Consider the following 11,934-nt stretch of genomic DNA (forward strand, 5'->3'; position numbering starts at 1 on the left):
AGCTTGTGTCGGGGTGTGGCAGAGAACTGGGTAGGGGCCTGGTGGTGACTAACTTGAGGGACCAAGAATGAGGTGCAATCCAGCCGTCGAGAGCACGCGCCTGATCTAATACGGGTTTATCATTGGCCATGGAGGCGGGCGCAGGTTTGATAGGTGCTAGGTGGTGGAGGTACATACACGTGCGGTGTTGTGGGCGCAAGAGGCGGAAAAGGAAAAAAGAAAGGAGAAAGAAAGAGGCGATTCAGCGGGCTGGCCTGGCAGCAGCACAGCAGCAATCATGGAATGGCCAATCTCAACCCTCACAGGCCGGGACGGGCGGACGGGCGGTTCCAGACCCCCTGGCCCCAGCCCTAAAACGAGAGCAGGGGCGTGGCCATATCCCAACGACTTGTCGTTCTCTGGGGCGGGTCCGGTTCTGGGGTGGTGCCGGGTGGGAGGGATGTGTGTGTGTGTGGACTGGATGGATCACCTTCGCGAGAGGTGAGCAGAGAAGGCAGAGACGGACGGCGGCCAAAGGAGGCGGGAATTGGGACAGCGCATGGAAAAAAAGGGCCAAACCAATGCAGACCAGACAGTAGCAACACGGCGAGTGCCTAACCGTGGATCACCTCCCCCAACACCATCCCATCCCTCGACCCCTTCCTCGCCATTTCCTTTTTTTTCTTTCTTTTTTTCGACAGCAAGGTGCTGTATCATCGACCTCACGACCGCCTCGCCAGCTGCTGCGCGCCGCGCCTCACTCTCCACTCGCCGTGACCCAGTTAGTGCCAACACGCCGTACCGTGAATTTCCTCGTTTACTCAGCAGCCAGCGCCCAGCACCTGCGACGGCCACACCTCCCCGTCACCGCCCATCGTGAAGGAGGGAAACAAGAGACACTTGATCCCTTTCGCCATCATCCATCACCCCCCGTCCCCCAGATTGCGTGCGGGTTTAGTCGAGGCAATTTCTCTTGGCATCCCGACGCGACTCCCGCCTGCACCCTCAATGGCAACCTAGCAGAGACGACCACTCCGGGCGGGCCACGAGCAGCAACTTTGATTGCGAATTTTTCCCTCAACTCCCTGCATCGCCGCGGTTTTTCGCTCGACACGTCTTCCCACCTCCCCATCCATCCCCCCATCCCTCCCTCCGTGCCTCCGTCCCTCCCGCCATCACCCGGCCATCTCGGAATCCACGACGACGACACGCGCATCGCACCGCACCACCCCGTGCAGCCGCATCGTACCCGCCACCTCCACCCTGCCCGCGCCAGCTCTCGCACGCGCGCCAGGGCACTCCCGCCACACCCGCGCAAAAGCAAGCCGCCCACGCCCACAAGCCCCAAACCTAAACCGTCCAGAGGGGGTATCAGGATCCGGAATCGTGAATGCACACTGTCGCACCCAGGCGCGGCATCTAGCAGAGGAGCCTGCCGTCAAGGTCGGGGCCGATGCGTCGCAGGTAGAAGTAGTCGCGCCTTGGACACTGAGGACATCGAGCCCAGGGGACACGAGCGTGCCGTGCCAGAACCGCAGATAGACAGACAGGATGGAGTCGAATTTCCGCTCGACGGTGTTGGCCCGGCCGTCTAGCATGTACGAGGATGACGACCTGGACCACAACAGGCGCCGCCGCGACATTCTGAACCCGCCAGCGCCAGGATCGACCAACCAAGCACCGCCTGCTGGCCCACGGCCCCCTTTCAGCCTTCGCTCGCCAACCCAGCCAGAATCCCATCATCCGCATCCGCACCACCACCAGCATCACTATTCCAACTCTCCACCGAGCGCTCACTCCATTCTCAACGGCCAGCACTCGCCGCCGCCGCATCCGCCGCACCACCTCCCCCAGCGCTCGTCCGTCCTCCACAGCCCTTTCGCACAGCCCCCAGGTGGCCCTGCCCTTCCCATGGGCGTCCAGCACCCGCCGCACTCGTCGGGAATATCCTCAGGTCTCCAACCGCCCCAGGCCGTTACTCGCTCGCCGGGTCTGCACGCGCCCCCGGGCTACTATTCGCAGGACGTTCGCGAGCACCCTCCTCCGCCGCCGCCCGCGCCGCGGGAAAAGCCGGCCAAGGGCAGCTTCTACGACCCGACCACGGACACGACCACCACGACGTCGACGGCCCAGGAGCGGAGGACTTCTGACGCTGCGAACTCATGGCACAACGCGACCCAGGTGTCGACGCCCAAGGTGCGTGCAAAGTGAAATTCCAGACATGACAAAAAGAACCCCAACATTCCAGTCCTTGCGCCCTGCCCTACTCTTTTCTCATCCACCCGCCCCGTTCGTCACTGGCTCCCTAGCCTTTCCTACCACGGCCAACTTTATCCCCAATCGTCGTTCTCGCTACTATTACGCCGCCGTGCGCATGAGCCACACTCGATTTTCTTTTTTCTCCTTTTGCACCCCTGCCTAAGCCCAACGCGTGCGCCGTGGCCGAGAAACTTCAAATTTCACTCCATTCCAAACACAATCAATCACATCTCCTTTCAATGCCAGCAGTTCCATCAAATCGCGTCCCCGACCGGGCCCAAAATTGACCACATCGCCATCAAGCAGCATCGCGACCCATACACATATCCCGCCCAGCCTCCCGCAGAACCGAGCCCATACTACAGCAAGGGCAGCAGCTATACGTCACCCGCGCCACCGCCAGCCTACCCCCCGCGAAGCCCTGTGTCACGCTCGCACCCTAATTCGGTCGCTGCTGCTGGGTCCATCAGCCCACCCGGTCGACCGTCCCAGATGGCATCATCAAGCATCCTCAACCCACCCTCGGTCGTCAGCCCGTTACCGTCCATGACGGGCAACGAGTTGCCCGCGGCGAAGGCGTCGGCGTCGACAGGAGTAAGTGACCTCAATGGCAGCACTGTTTCTCTACCAGAAGCGCCTTTCGTCGAGGAATCCATCTGTGAACCCCTACTGACTCCCTGTCCCTCCCAGACCTCAAGTCGCGCTGCAGAGCTTATGTCGTTCTCCAACATTCTATCAAACCCCGAGCCGCCCCAAAAGCCCAGGCCGAGAACCCCTGTCGTCGTCGACGCGCCCGAACGCGAGCCAGAGGTGCCATCCCCCAAGCCCAGGCCGGCCGAGGAGGTATCAAGGGTGCCGACCCCACAGCCTGAAGAGATGGAAGATGTCGCAGACGAAGTCATGGAGGAAGCTACCAAGTCGCCTGATGAACCACTGGACGACGACGAGCCTGAGCCCAGCGAGGAGCCAGAGAAGCCGGCCAAGCGACAGACGCCAACTAAAGCCGTCAAAGTCGAAAAAGCCGACGACACCGAGAAGGCTGAAAAGACCGACAAGGTGGAGAGGCGACCAAGGGCTGAAAAGAAGGAGCGAGTTCTAAAGGCATCCCGGAGGTCAACCGTCACCAAGAGCCGCGTCTCAGACGTCAAAGCGACCGAGCCCACGCCCAAGTCCCGCCGCTCTTCGGCCAAACACGACGCTCCATCCCAGTCACGACTCCCTGCCAAACGCCAAGCCAACGGCCAGGCCAAGCAGAAGGGCTTCGCTGCCGACCAGGAAAAGGCCATCATCTCTCGGATGGAGGAGCTTGACGAGCAAAGCGTTGACGATTCTGACTATGCTGAGGAGAGGGATGCGTACCTGCAGTCGCGCAGAAAACGGCAGCGGCGCATGGAGAACCTCGAGGATGTCTCCCGTGCCCAGCGAAGGCATGAGTACAGCGACATCATGATACGCAGGCTCAGCGTGCATATGACACTCGGCAAGCTTCGCTTCAGCGACGAACACTACGACTCTGCCCTCAAGGAGGTCCGTGACCAGGAGCTGTTCGCCGAGAAAGAGCGGAAGAAGGACATGCAACGGAAGCGCCGGCGCGAGAAGTCGATGGCCGTCACCATCGAACAGAAGGAGGCTGCCCTGGCTAAGGCTCGATCGACCAAGGATGAACAAGAGCGCCAGAAGCTGCTGCGTGAGGCCGAGAGGGCAAACAAGAAGGCCCAGCAGACTAAGCTCATCTTGCAGAAGGGCATCAAGGGGCCTGCGCGCGCGCTCCCATCTCTGGATCTTAACCTCGAGGGCGGCGCCATGGCCACCTTTACTGCCGACAACATGGAGCCCGGTAAGAAGGGCAAGGGCCGTGCAGGGAACCGCCCCAAAAAGTCTAAGGAACAGAAACAGGCAGAGAAGGACTCCGCCGAAGCTGCTCAGGCTGCCCTGGACGCCGGCAAGGAGCTTCCTACCAAGGAGGAGACCACAGCCAAAATCCGCATCAAGGTCAACAAGAAGCCTTCCAAGGAGGAGAGCGAAAAGGACAAAGATAGCGGGGAGCCAGAGGAGCCAAAGGAGTCTGAGGAGCCTAAGGAGAAGGAGCCCAAGAAGAGGAAGGAGAAGGCTGCTGCCGAGGAGCCCAAGGACTGTCTCGAAACCAGATTCCTCTCCAAGGGCTACAACCAGATATACGACCAGATCTGGCGTGACATGGCTCGGAAAGACGTCAGCAAGGTTTTCAAGCTGGCGGTCGACTCCCACTCCAACAAGGCCTCTAACCTGAAGAAGACGGCTATTCTTGCGTCCAAGGAGGCCAAGAGGTGGCAGCTGCGCACCAACAAGGGCACCAAAGATCTCCAGGCCAGGGCCAAGCGCGTGATGCGCGACATGATGGGCTTCTGGAAGCGCAACGAGCGTGAGGAGCGAGATCTCCGCAAGGCCGCCGAGCGTCAGGAGCTTGAGAATGCGCGGAAGGAGGAGGCAGACCGCGAAGCTGCCAGGCAGAAGCGGAAGCTCAACTTCCTCATCTCGCAGACGGAGCTGTACTCCCACTTCATCGGCAAGAAGATCAAGACGGACGAGGTCGAGCGGAGCACGGACCGTCCCGAAGTTGCGGCCGAGGAGAACAAGGACAAGGCGCCCGAGGCAGCCAAGCTCAACGTCCAAGAGCCTACGGGACCTGTTGCGGCCAGGGTTACAAACTTTGAGAACCTCGACTTTGATGCAGAGGACGACGCTACGCTCCAGGCCGCGGCCATAGCCAACGCCCAGAACGCCATTGCCGAGGCCCAGAGGAAGGCACGCAACTTCAACAACGATGACGAGCCAGACGAGGACGGCGAGATGAACTTCCAGAACCCCACCGGTCTCGGAGATGTGGAGATTGAGCAGCCCAAGCTCCTGACGGCGACCCTCAAAGAGTACCAGCTCAAGGGCCTCAACTGGCTTGTGAACCTGTACGAGCAGGGCATCAACGGTATCCTCGCAGACGAGATGGGTCTCGGAAAGACGATCCAGTCCATCTCGGTCATGGCATACCTGGCAGAGCACCACGACATCTGGGGTCCCTTCCTGGTCGTTGCCCCCGCGTCGACGTTGCACAATTGGGAGCAGGAGATCAAGAGGTTTGTTCCTGCGCTCAAGATTGTCCCGTACTGGGGTTCTGCTGGCGACCGAAAGATCCTCCGCAAGTTCTGGGACCGCAAACACTCGACTTACAAGCGGGACGCGCAGTTCCACGTCACCATCACGTCCTACCAGATGGTTGTTTCGGATGTTGCCTACTTCCAGAAGATGAAGTGGCAGTACATGATCCTAGACGAGGCGCAGGCCATCAAAAGCTCTCAGAGCTCGCGGTGGAAATGCCTTCTCAGCTTCCACTGCCGCAACCGGCTGCTTCTGACAGGAACACCCATCCAGAACAACATGCAGGAACTTTGGGCGCTACTGCATTTCATCATGCCATCGCTGTTCGACAGCCACGAGGAGTTCAGCGATTGGTTCTCCAAGGACATCGAGTCTCACGCGCAGAGCAACAGCAAACTGAACGAGGACCAGCTCAAGCGACTGCACATGATCCTGAAGCCTTTCATGCTGCGCCGTGTGAAGAAGCACGTCCAAAAGGAGCTGGGCGACAAGATCGAGCTCGACGTCTTCTGCGACCTGACGTACCGACAGCGCGCCTACTATGCCAACCTGCGCAACCAAATCAGCATCATGGATCTGATCGAGAAGGCTACGATGGGTGACGACAACGATTCTGGCACGCTGATGAACCTGGTCATGCAGTTCCGAAAGGTCTGCAATCACCCCGACCTGTTCGAGCGCGCCGACACCAGCTCTGCTTTCGCCCTGGCTTCGTTCGCCGAGACGGGCTCTTTTGCTCGCGAGGGCAACAACGTGACTGTTGGCTACACCACCAGGAGTATGATCCAGTATGCGCTGCCGAGGCTTGTTTGGCGCGAAGGCGGTCGTCTCAGCAAGGCTGGCAATGACAACATCTCTGCCGGATTCCGGAGCAAATACCTGGGCGAACTGATGAACATTTGGTCATCCGAAAATGTTCGCGAGAGCCTTGGTGGAACCGATTCCTTCTCGTGGCTGAGGTTCGCAGACACCAGTCTGGCAGAGGTTGAGAAGGCTGGCAAGCAGGGTCTGTTCTCTCGGGCCGCGGACCTGGCACGGAAGAAGAACCGGCTGGCGGCCATGAGCGTCGCTTACGACGACGACGAAGAGGACCGCTTCACGCCATCACACGCCCTCTTCCAAATCAAGCAGAGGAGAGACAGGACAGCGCTCGCTAACATCTCGTCGGAAGGCGTCCTGCGGAACCTGATGAACGTCTCGCGCGTCGTGTACGAGAACTCGAGCCTCCCGCGCACGGAGCCGGCTGCCCGACCGGGCGCTTCGGCACCGCCGATCGAGGTTGTCTGCCACAGCAAGGGCGCGCAGTATGAGCGGGACCAGGTTCTGTTCAACGTGCCCATGCGCAAGGCGCTGTTCGGCCCGACGATGGAAGAACAGAAGGATTTTGTGCTGCAGAAGGCGCCGCTCGAGAGGCTGCCGGCGCCTGCGTTGCTCCCTCCGCCCGACAACGAAAAGAAGCGGTTCACCAACGTCAACGTTCCCTCGATGCGTCGCTTTGTCACCGACTCAGGCAAGCTGGCCAAGCTAGACGAGCTGCTCTTCCAACTCAAGGCGGGTGGGCACCGCGTGCTGCTGTACTTCCAGATGACGCGCATGATTGACCTGATGGAGGAGTACCTGACGTACCGCAACTGGAAGTACTGCCGCCTCGATGGCTCCACCAAGCTCGAGGACCGTCGCGACACGGTGCACGACTTCCAGCACAACCCATCCATCTTCATCTTCTTGCTGTCAACTCGTGCTGGTGGTCTGGGAATCAACCTAACTTCGGCAGATACCGTGATCTTCTACGATTCGGACTGGAACCCTACTATCGACTCACAGGCCATGGACCGTGCCCATCGTCTTGGTCAAACCAGGCAGGTCACAGTGTACAGGCTCATCACGAAGGGCACCATCGAGGAGCGTATCCGGAAGCGCGCCATGCAGAAGGAGGAGGTGCAGCGCGTGGTCATCTCGGGTGGCGCTGGTGCTCACTCAGGCGTCGACTTCTCGGGCCGCCGTGCGCCCGAGAACCGCAACCGCGACATCGCAATGTGGCTGGCAGACGACGACCAGGCCGAGCTCATCGAGAGACGCGAGCGCGAGCTTCTGGAGAGCGGCGAGTACGACAAGGCGACCAAGAAGCGCGGCGGCAGCAAGCGCAAGCGAGTCGCCAAGGAAACCGGTGGCGGCGGCGGGGAGGGTGCTGCCAGCCTTGACGACATGTACCACGAGGGTGAGAACAATCTCGACTATACTACTCAAAGCCCACACAGCAGCCAAGAAGACATGTCCACCGCTCAAGCTGAGCTGGTGAGATGGGAGGCGTCAGCAAGGCCGACGCCCTCACGGATAAAGGTGTCTCTGAAGCTTCCTGCCAAGCGTCCAGGTGGGAGCGGCTCTTCAACGACCCCTTCGCCAGCGCGGAAGAAGATCAAGCTGAAGATCAAGGCACCGCGCGCGCAGCACTAACCTCGGCTCTCTGCGCCCCTGGTATATCTGAGCGCCACGTTCCTGCTGGATCTCCTGCATGTGCGGAGGTGCCGGGAAAGTCGCCAAGGCGCGGCTCTCCACTGTCCGGCAAATCACTCTATCATGCGTGTCCCCCCACACGGGTGCGACATTCCAATGAACGAAATCACCCTGTCATAAACATTATACTCACAAACCACTTGACCATGCAGGCGAAGGGCACTTCGACGACGGCAACAAAGCCTCTGGCACGGCAACACCTGTTGTCCAAGAGGCGGACGCTCGACCAGGGAAGAAGAAGCGGGCAGGCGGAAAGAAGGCGAAGACGACTTCGCAGAGACTCGCCATGGCCGACGGCGAGGTTGACGGATAGACGGCGAATCTGTTGGATGATGATGGGCTTACCGACTTGAAGCGATGCTACTAATTCTGATACACGGCTCCCTGGCGCTAGGTCTTGGTCTGACGCAGTCCGGACGGGCGTTGAATGACTTGAAGGACGGGTTCTTTTGTTTTCACTCTTCTGTGTTAATACTGCCATCGCACTTTTCTTTTCCTTGTCTCGTTGCTCTCTTTCGCTTTCCTCTTTCTCTTTTCATCCTCTGTTTTACTTTTTTTTTTTTAGATTTGTCAGGACGGTATTCCGTCGCCAGGGCAATGTTTCACCCCGGCGCCGATGGCACTCGACTGGCATATAACCGACGGAACTCGGCGCTCAAAAACGGCCTGTTGGTGGTAGACAGGGGTTCAACAAACAAGCAAACATACACGTGTACACCTCACGCTTTGGTTATGTGATAGGAGGGAGGCTTTCACGAAATTAGCACAGAGTGTAGTGCTCTTCTCGGGTTCTGTGGAGGCTGTGTGCCAACCGCGTCGATCTGAATGGTTCTTGCATCAATCTTGGAAAGGTTTAGATCTGTCGCAAAACGGCGGGCTATACGTGTCCTTTTTCAAGATCTTATTTCTATTCCTCGTTCTATTCCCATTTCCGTTCCTCGTTTCATTCCTATTTCTACGCAAGCGACTGACGGTCAGCAAGCAGGTTACCGTATTTTTTACCCCCAACCCAGCACCAACGGCCAGGCCGCTGGTGGAGACGGCGACCCGCACTCGTCGGGGAGCGTCTCGTACGTCCCCGAGAATCTCCCCGACGCGGCGCAGAACAGCACCAAGCAAGGTCAGCCGGTGGATCTTCTCCACGGGGTCCCCAGAGATTCTCCTCCGACCCGCTTAGGAATGCCTGCATTGCCCCGTTGCAATATTTTTGCTCCTCACCAAGCCCCTGACTAAAAATCATGGATCGGGGGTGCGGGTGGTGGCCTGCATGGCCTACTTAAGAGGCGGAATGGCCGTCTGTCCAACCCTTGTTCCCCGCAGGAACTCGTTGTCCTCCATCTTGACCTAGGCCCTGGGATCGTTTGCTCGTTTCCCAGCCCTTCCCTGCCCTTCCCTGCCCTGCGCTGCAACTGCCCTTTGCAGCTCCCCAGCAGAGGAAAGAGAAGGCATCGAATCCCACCGTCAAAATGGGCGTCTCCGACAAGAAGAAAGAGAGTGAGCATGCTGCGGGCGCCGAGTTCGCGGCCGTGCTCCCCAGGGATGGGAAGTCGTGGTATCAGACGGCGCATATCATCAAGCTCAACCTCCTGCTGATGATTCCGTTGCTTTCCTCCGCCACTGTTGGATATGATGGTAAGAATGTCTCTTCTCCGTCTTCTCCACAAAGCCAGGTAGCTGTGTTACTGACCATGTTGCCATCTTCCAGGCTCCATGATGAACGGCCTCCAGATCCTCACCTGGTTCAAGCGCGACTTCAACAACCCGGCGGGCGCCGTCCTCGGCCTCATTAACGCCGTCTACCCCCTCGGCAAGGTCATCGCCCTGTTCGCCGTCACGCCCGTCGCGGACCGGTACGGACGCAAGATCCCCATGGCCATCGGGCTCGTGGGCTGCATCGTCTTCGCCATCCTGCAGGGCCTGTCGCCCAACCTGGCGTCCTTTGTCGTCGCGCGCGCCTTCCTGGGCTTCTTCACGTCCTTCATCTCCCAGCCCAGCCCCGTGCTGATCGCCGAGCTGGCCTACCCGACGCAGCGCGGCAAGCTGACGTCGCTCTACAACACCTTCTTCTACTTTGGCGCCATCTTCGCCGCCTGGCTGACCTTTGGCACCTTCAAGATCGACTCGACCTGGAGCTGGAGGATCCCGTCCATCGTCCAGGGCGCCATCCCCGTCCTCCAGCTGGCCACGCTCTGGTTCGTGCCCGAGTCGCCGCGCTACCTCGTGTCCCGCGGCCGCTCCGACGAGGCCCGCCGGGACCTGATCCGGTACCACGCCGGCGGCGACGTCGACTCGCCCCTGGTGGCCTTTGAGATGAGCGAGATCGAGCGCGCCATCGCGGCCGAGAACGAGTCGTACTCGGCCAACTCGTGGCTCGACCTGGTGCGCGGCGCCGCGAACCGCAAGCGCACGCTCATCGCCGTCATCGTCGGCTTCTTCAGCCAGTGGAACGGCGTCGGGGTCGTGTCCTACTACCTGACCCTGGTGCTCAACACCATCGGCATCCGGGACCCCAAGGACCAGACGCTCATCAACGGCATGCTCCAGATCTTCAACTGGCTCATGGCCACCTTCGCCGGCGCCATGATGGTGGACCGCCTCGGCCGCCGCACCCTCTTCCTCATCTCGACGGCCGGCATGCTCGTCAGCTACATCTGCTGGACAGGGCTGACCTCGGGCTTCGTGGCGACCGAGGACGCGCGCATGGGCCGCGCCGTGCTCGCCTTCATCTTCATCTTCTACTTCTTCTACGACATCGCCTGGACCCCGCTGCTGCAGGCCTACCCCGTCGAGATCTACCCCTACACGCTCCGCAGCCGCGGCCTCTCCCTCACCCTCATCACGTCCTTCACCGGCCTCATCGTCGGCAACCAGGTCAACCCCATCGCCATGGGCGCCATCCAGTGGAAGTACTACATCGTCTTTTGCTGCCTGCTGCTCGTGCTGCTGCTGCTCGTCTACTTCCTCTTCCCCGAGACCAAGGGCCGCACGCTCGAGGAGATCCGCGAGGTCTTCGAGGGCCCCGCGACCCCGACCGCCATGAGCCTCAAGGCCGAGGAGGCCGCCGGCGGACCGGCCTACGGGGACGGCCAGGAGAAGCCGATGCAGTCAAAGCATGTCGAGTCTGCAAAGTGATGCCGTGCGCTGTGTTGCGGTCTGTATAATGGGAGAGAAAGGAAGAAAAAAAAAGAAGAAGAAAAGCTTTACGAGGATCCTGGCGGTGCGGAGGAACACATCCATGATTATCGACACAAAAAAAACGCAGGCTTCCCATGAATCTGGGCTCTGGGGCGCAGTGGGTCAGCTCGGGGAGGCCAGACCCTTGCCCCCTGGTACCTGGTAGAATATCTCCCGGTGACAGCCGCAAGCCCCAAGCCTCGGGCCAATAAATTACCTAATGCATCATCTTTACCACTTCCCCGGGATAATTCCGCCATCCGTGCGTGCGGGTAGTCTTTTTATGGGATACTATCCTGGATATGACCAGACCCGGTTGACACGAGCACAAGAGTAGCAGACCCCTACCTCCTGGGTCCATCTGCTACCTACCACAAATGACCAACAGTCAACTTCCTGAGCCTCCGTTGGAGCATCGGCCGCCAAAGGCCTGATTCCTCCCTGGGTTATCCAGGTATCGTCGCAGCAGCAAAAGTAGCATGTTGCCTTGACACTTGACAGTTGGGTGATAGCCTTCATGCGATGTGCCTACAAAGCACCTGCGAGAAGGGGGCGGGCTGGTGGTCGGCCTTACATTCCCTATTCCTGTTGTTATTTTTATTGGCTTCCTACTGTTATTTCTGCTTTATTCCTATTCTTTTTGTTGTGGTTGGCGGGCGCAGGTGCAATAGTAAGCAACTGCCTGTTAAGCCATCATGCACGGCGACAGCCGTGCCCACCAAGAGCAAATCGGCAGCAGAAATCTTTGGCGTTGTAAGTTTTCTATAGCCCTTCTGGGCCCTTGCTCTTCTTTTTGGCAATCACGACTTGTCGCGACTCACAACCTCGCATGAATGAAAGAGAAACCCTTGGGTGGTTCAATACTGGCATTTAGCA

At 59.4% G+C, this 11,934-nt stretch overlaps 2 protein-coding genes across 2 annotated transcripts; both read left to right on the forward strand.

Annotated features, from left to right (window-relative positions):
• The first annotated feature begins 1,265 nt into the window (after nt 1–1,265).
• Nucleotides 1,266–8,724, forward strand: GGTG_10894 (DNA helicase INO80). Its single transcript, XM_009228772.1, has 4 exons — nt 1,266–2,175; nt 2,545–2,832; nt 2,929–7,588; nt 8,037–8,724. Exons 1-4 carry the CDS (start codon nt 1,531–1,533, stop codon nt 8,195–8,197), a joined length of 5,754 nt encoding a protein of 1,917 aa, XP_009227036.1. The 5' UTR covers nt 1,266–1,530; the 3' UTR covers nt 8,198–8,724.
• Nucleotides 8,725–9,123: 399 nt separating this feature from the next.
• GGTG_10895 (lactose permease) lies at nt 9,124–11,463 on the forward strand. The gene is made up of 2 exons (XM_009228773.1): nt 9,124–9,516; nt 9,590–11,463. Exons 1-2 carry the CDS (start codon nt 9,351–9,353, stop codon nt 11,014–11,016), a joined length of 1,593 nt encoding a protein of 530 aa, XP_009227037.1. The 5' UTR covers nt 9,124–9,350; the 3' UTR covers nt 11,017–11,463.
• Nucleotides 11,464–11,934: the final 471 nt, after the last annotated feature.

This window comes from Gaeumannomyces tritici, assembly GCF_000145635.1.
Source record: "Gaeumannomyces tritici R3-111a-1 unplaced genomic scaffold supercont2.6, whole genome shotgun sequence".
NCBI classification, from domain to species: domain Eukaryota; kingdom Fungi; phylum Ascomycota; class Sordariomycetes; order Magnaporthales; family Magnaporthaceae; genus Gaeumannomyces; species Gaeumannomyces tritici.

Coding starts and splice junctions, on each gene's coding strand:
- GGTG_10894 (XM_009228772.1), top strand. CDS start 1,531: ATGGAGTCGAATTTCCGCTCGACGGTGTTGGCCCGGCCGTCTAGCATG. Junction 2,833..2,928: donor AGGCGTCGGCGTCGACAGGA/GTAAGTGACCTC, acceptor TGTCCCTCCCAG/ACCTCAAGTCGCGCTGCAGA. Junction 7,589..8,036: donor TGACGACATGTACCACGAGG/GTGAGAACAATC, acceptor TTGACCATGCAG/GCGAAGGGCACTTCGACGAC.
- GGTG_10895 (XM_009228773.1), top strand. CDS start 9,351: ATGGGCGTCTCCGACAAGAAGAAAGAGAGTGAGCATGCTGCGGGCGCC. Junction 9,517..9,589: donor CGCCACTGTTGGATATGATG/GTAAGAATGTCT, acceptor GCCATCTTCCAG/GCTCCATGATGAACGGCCTC.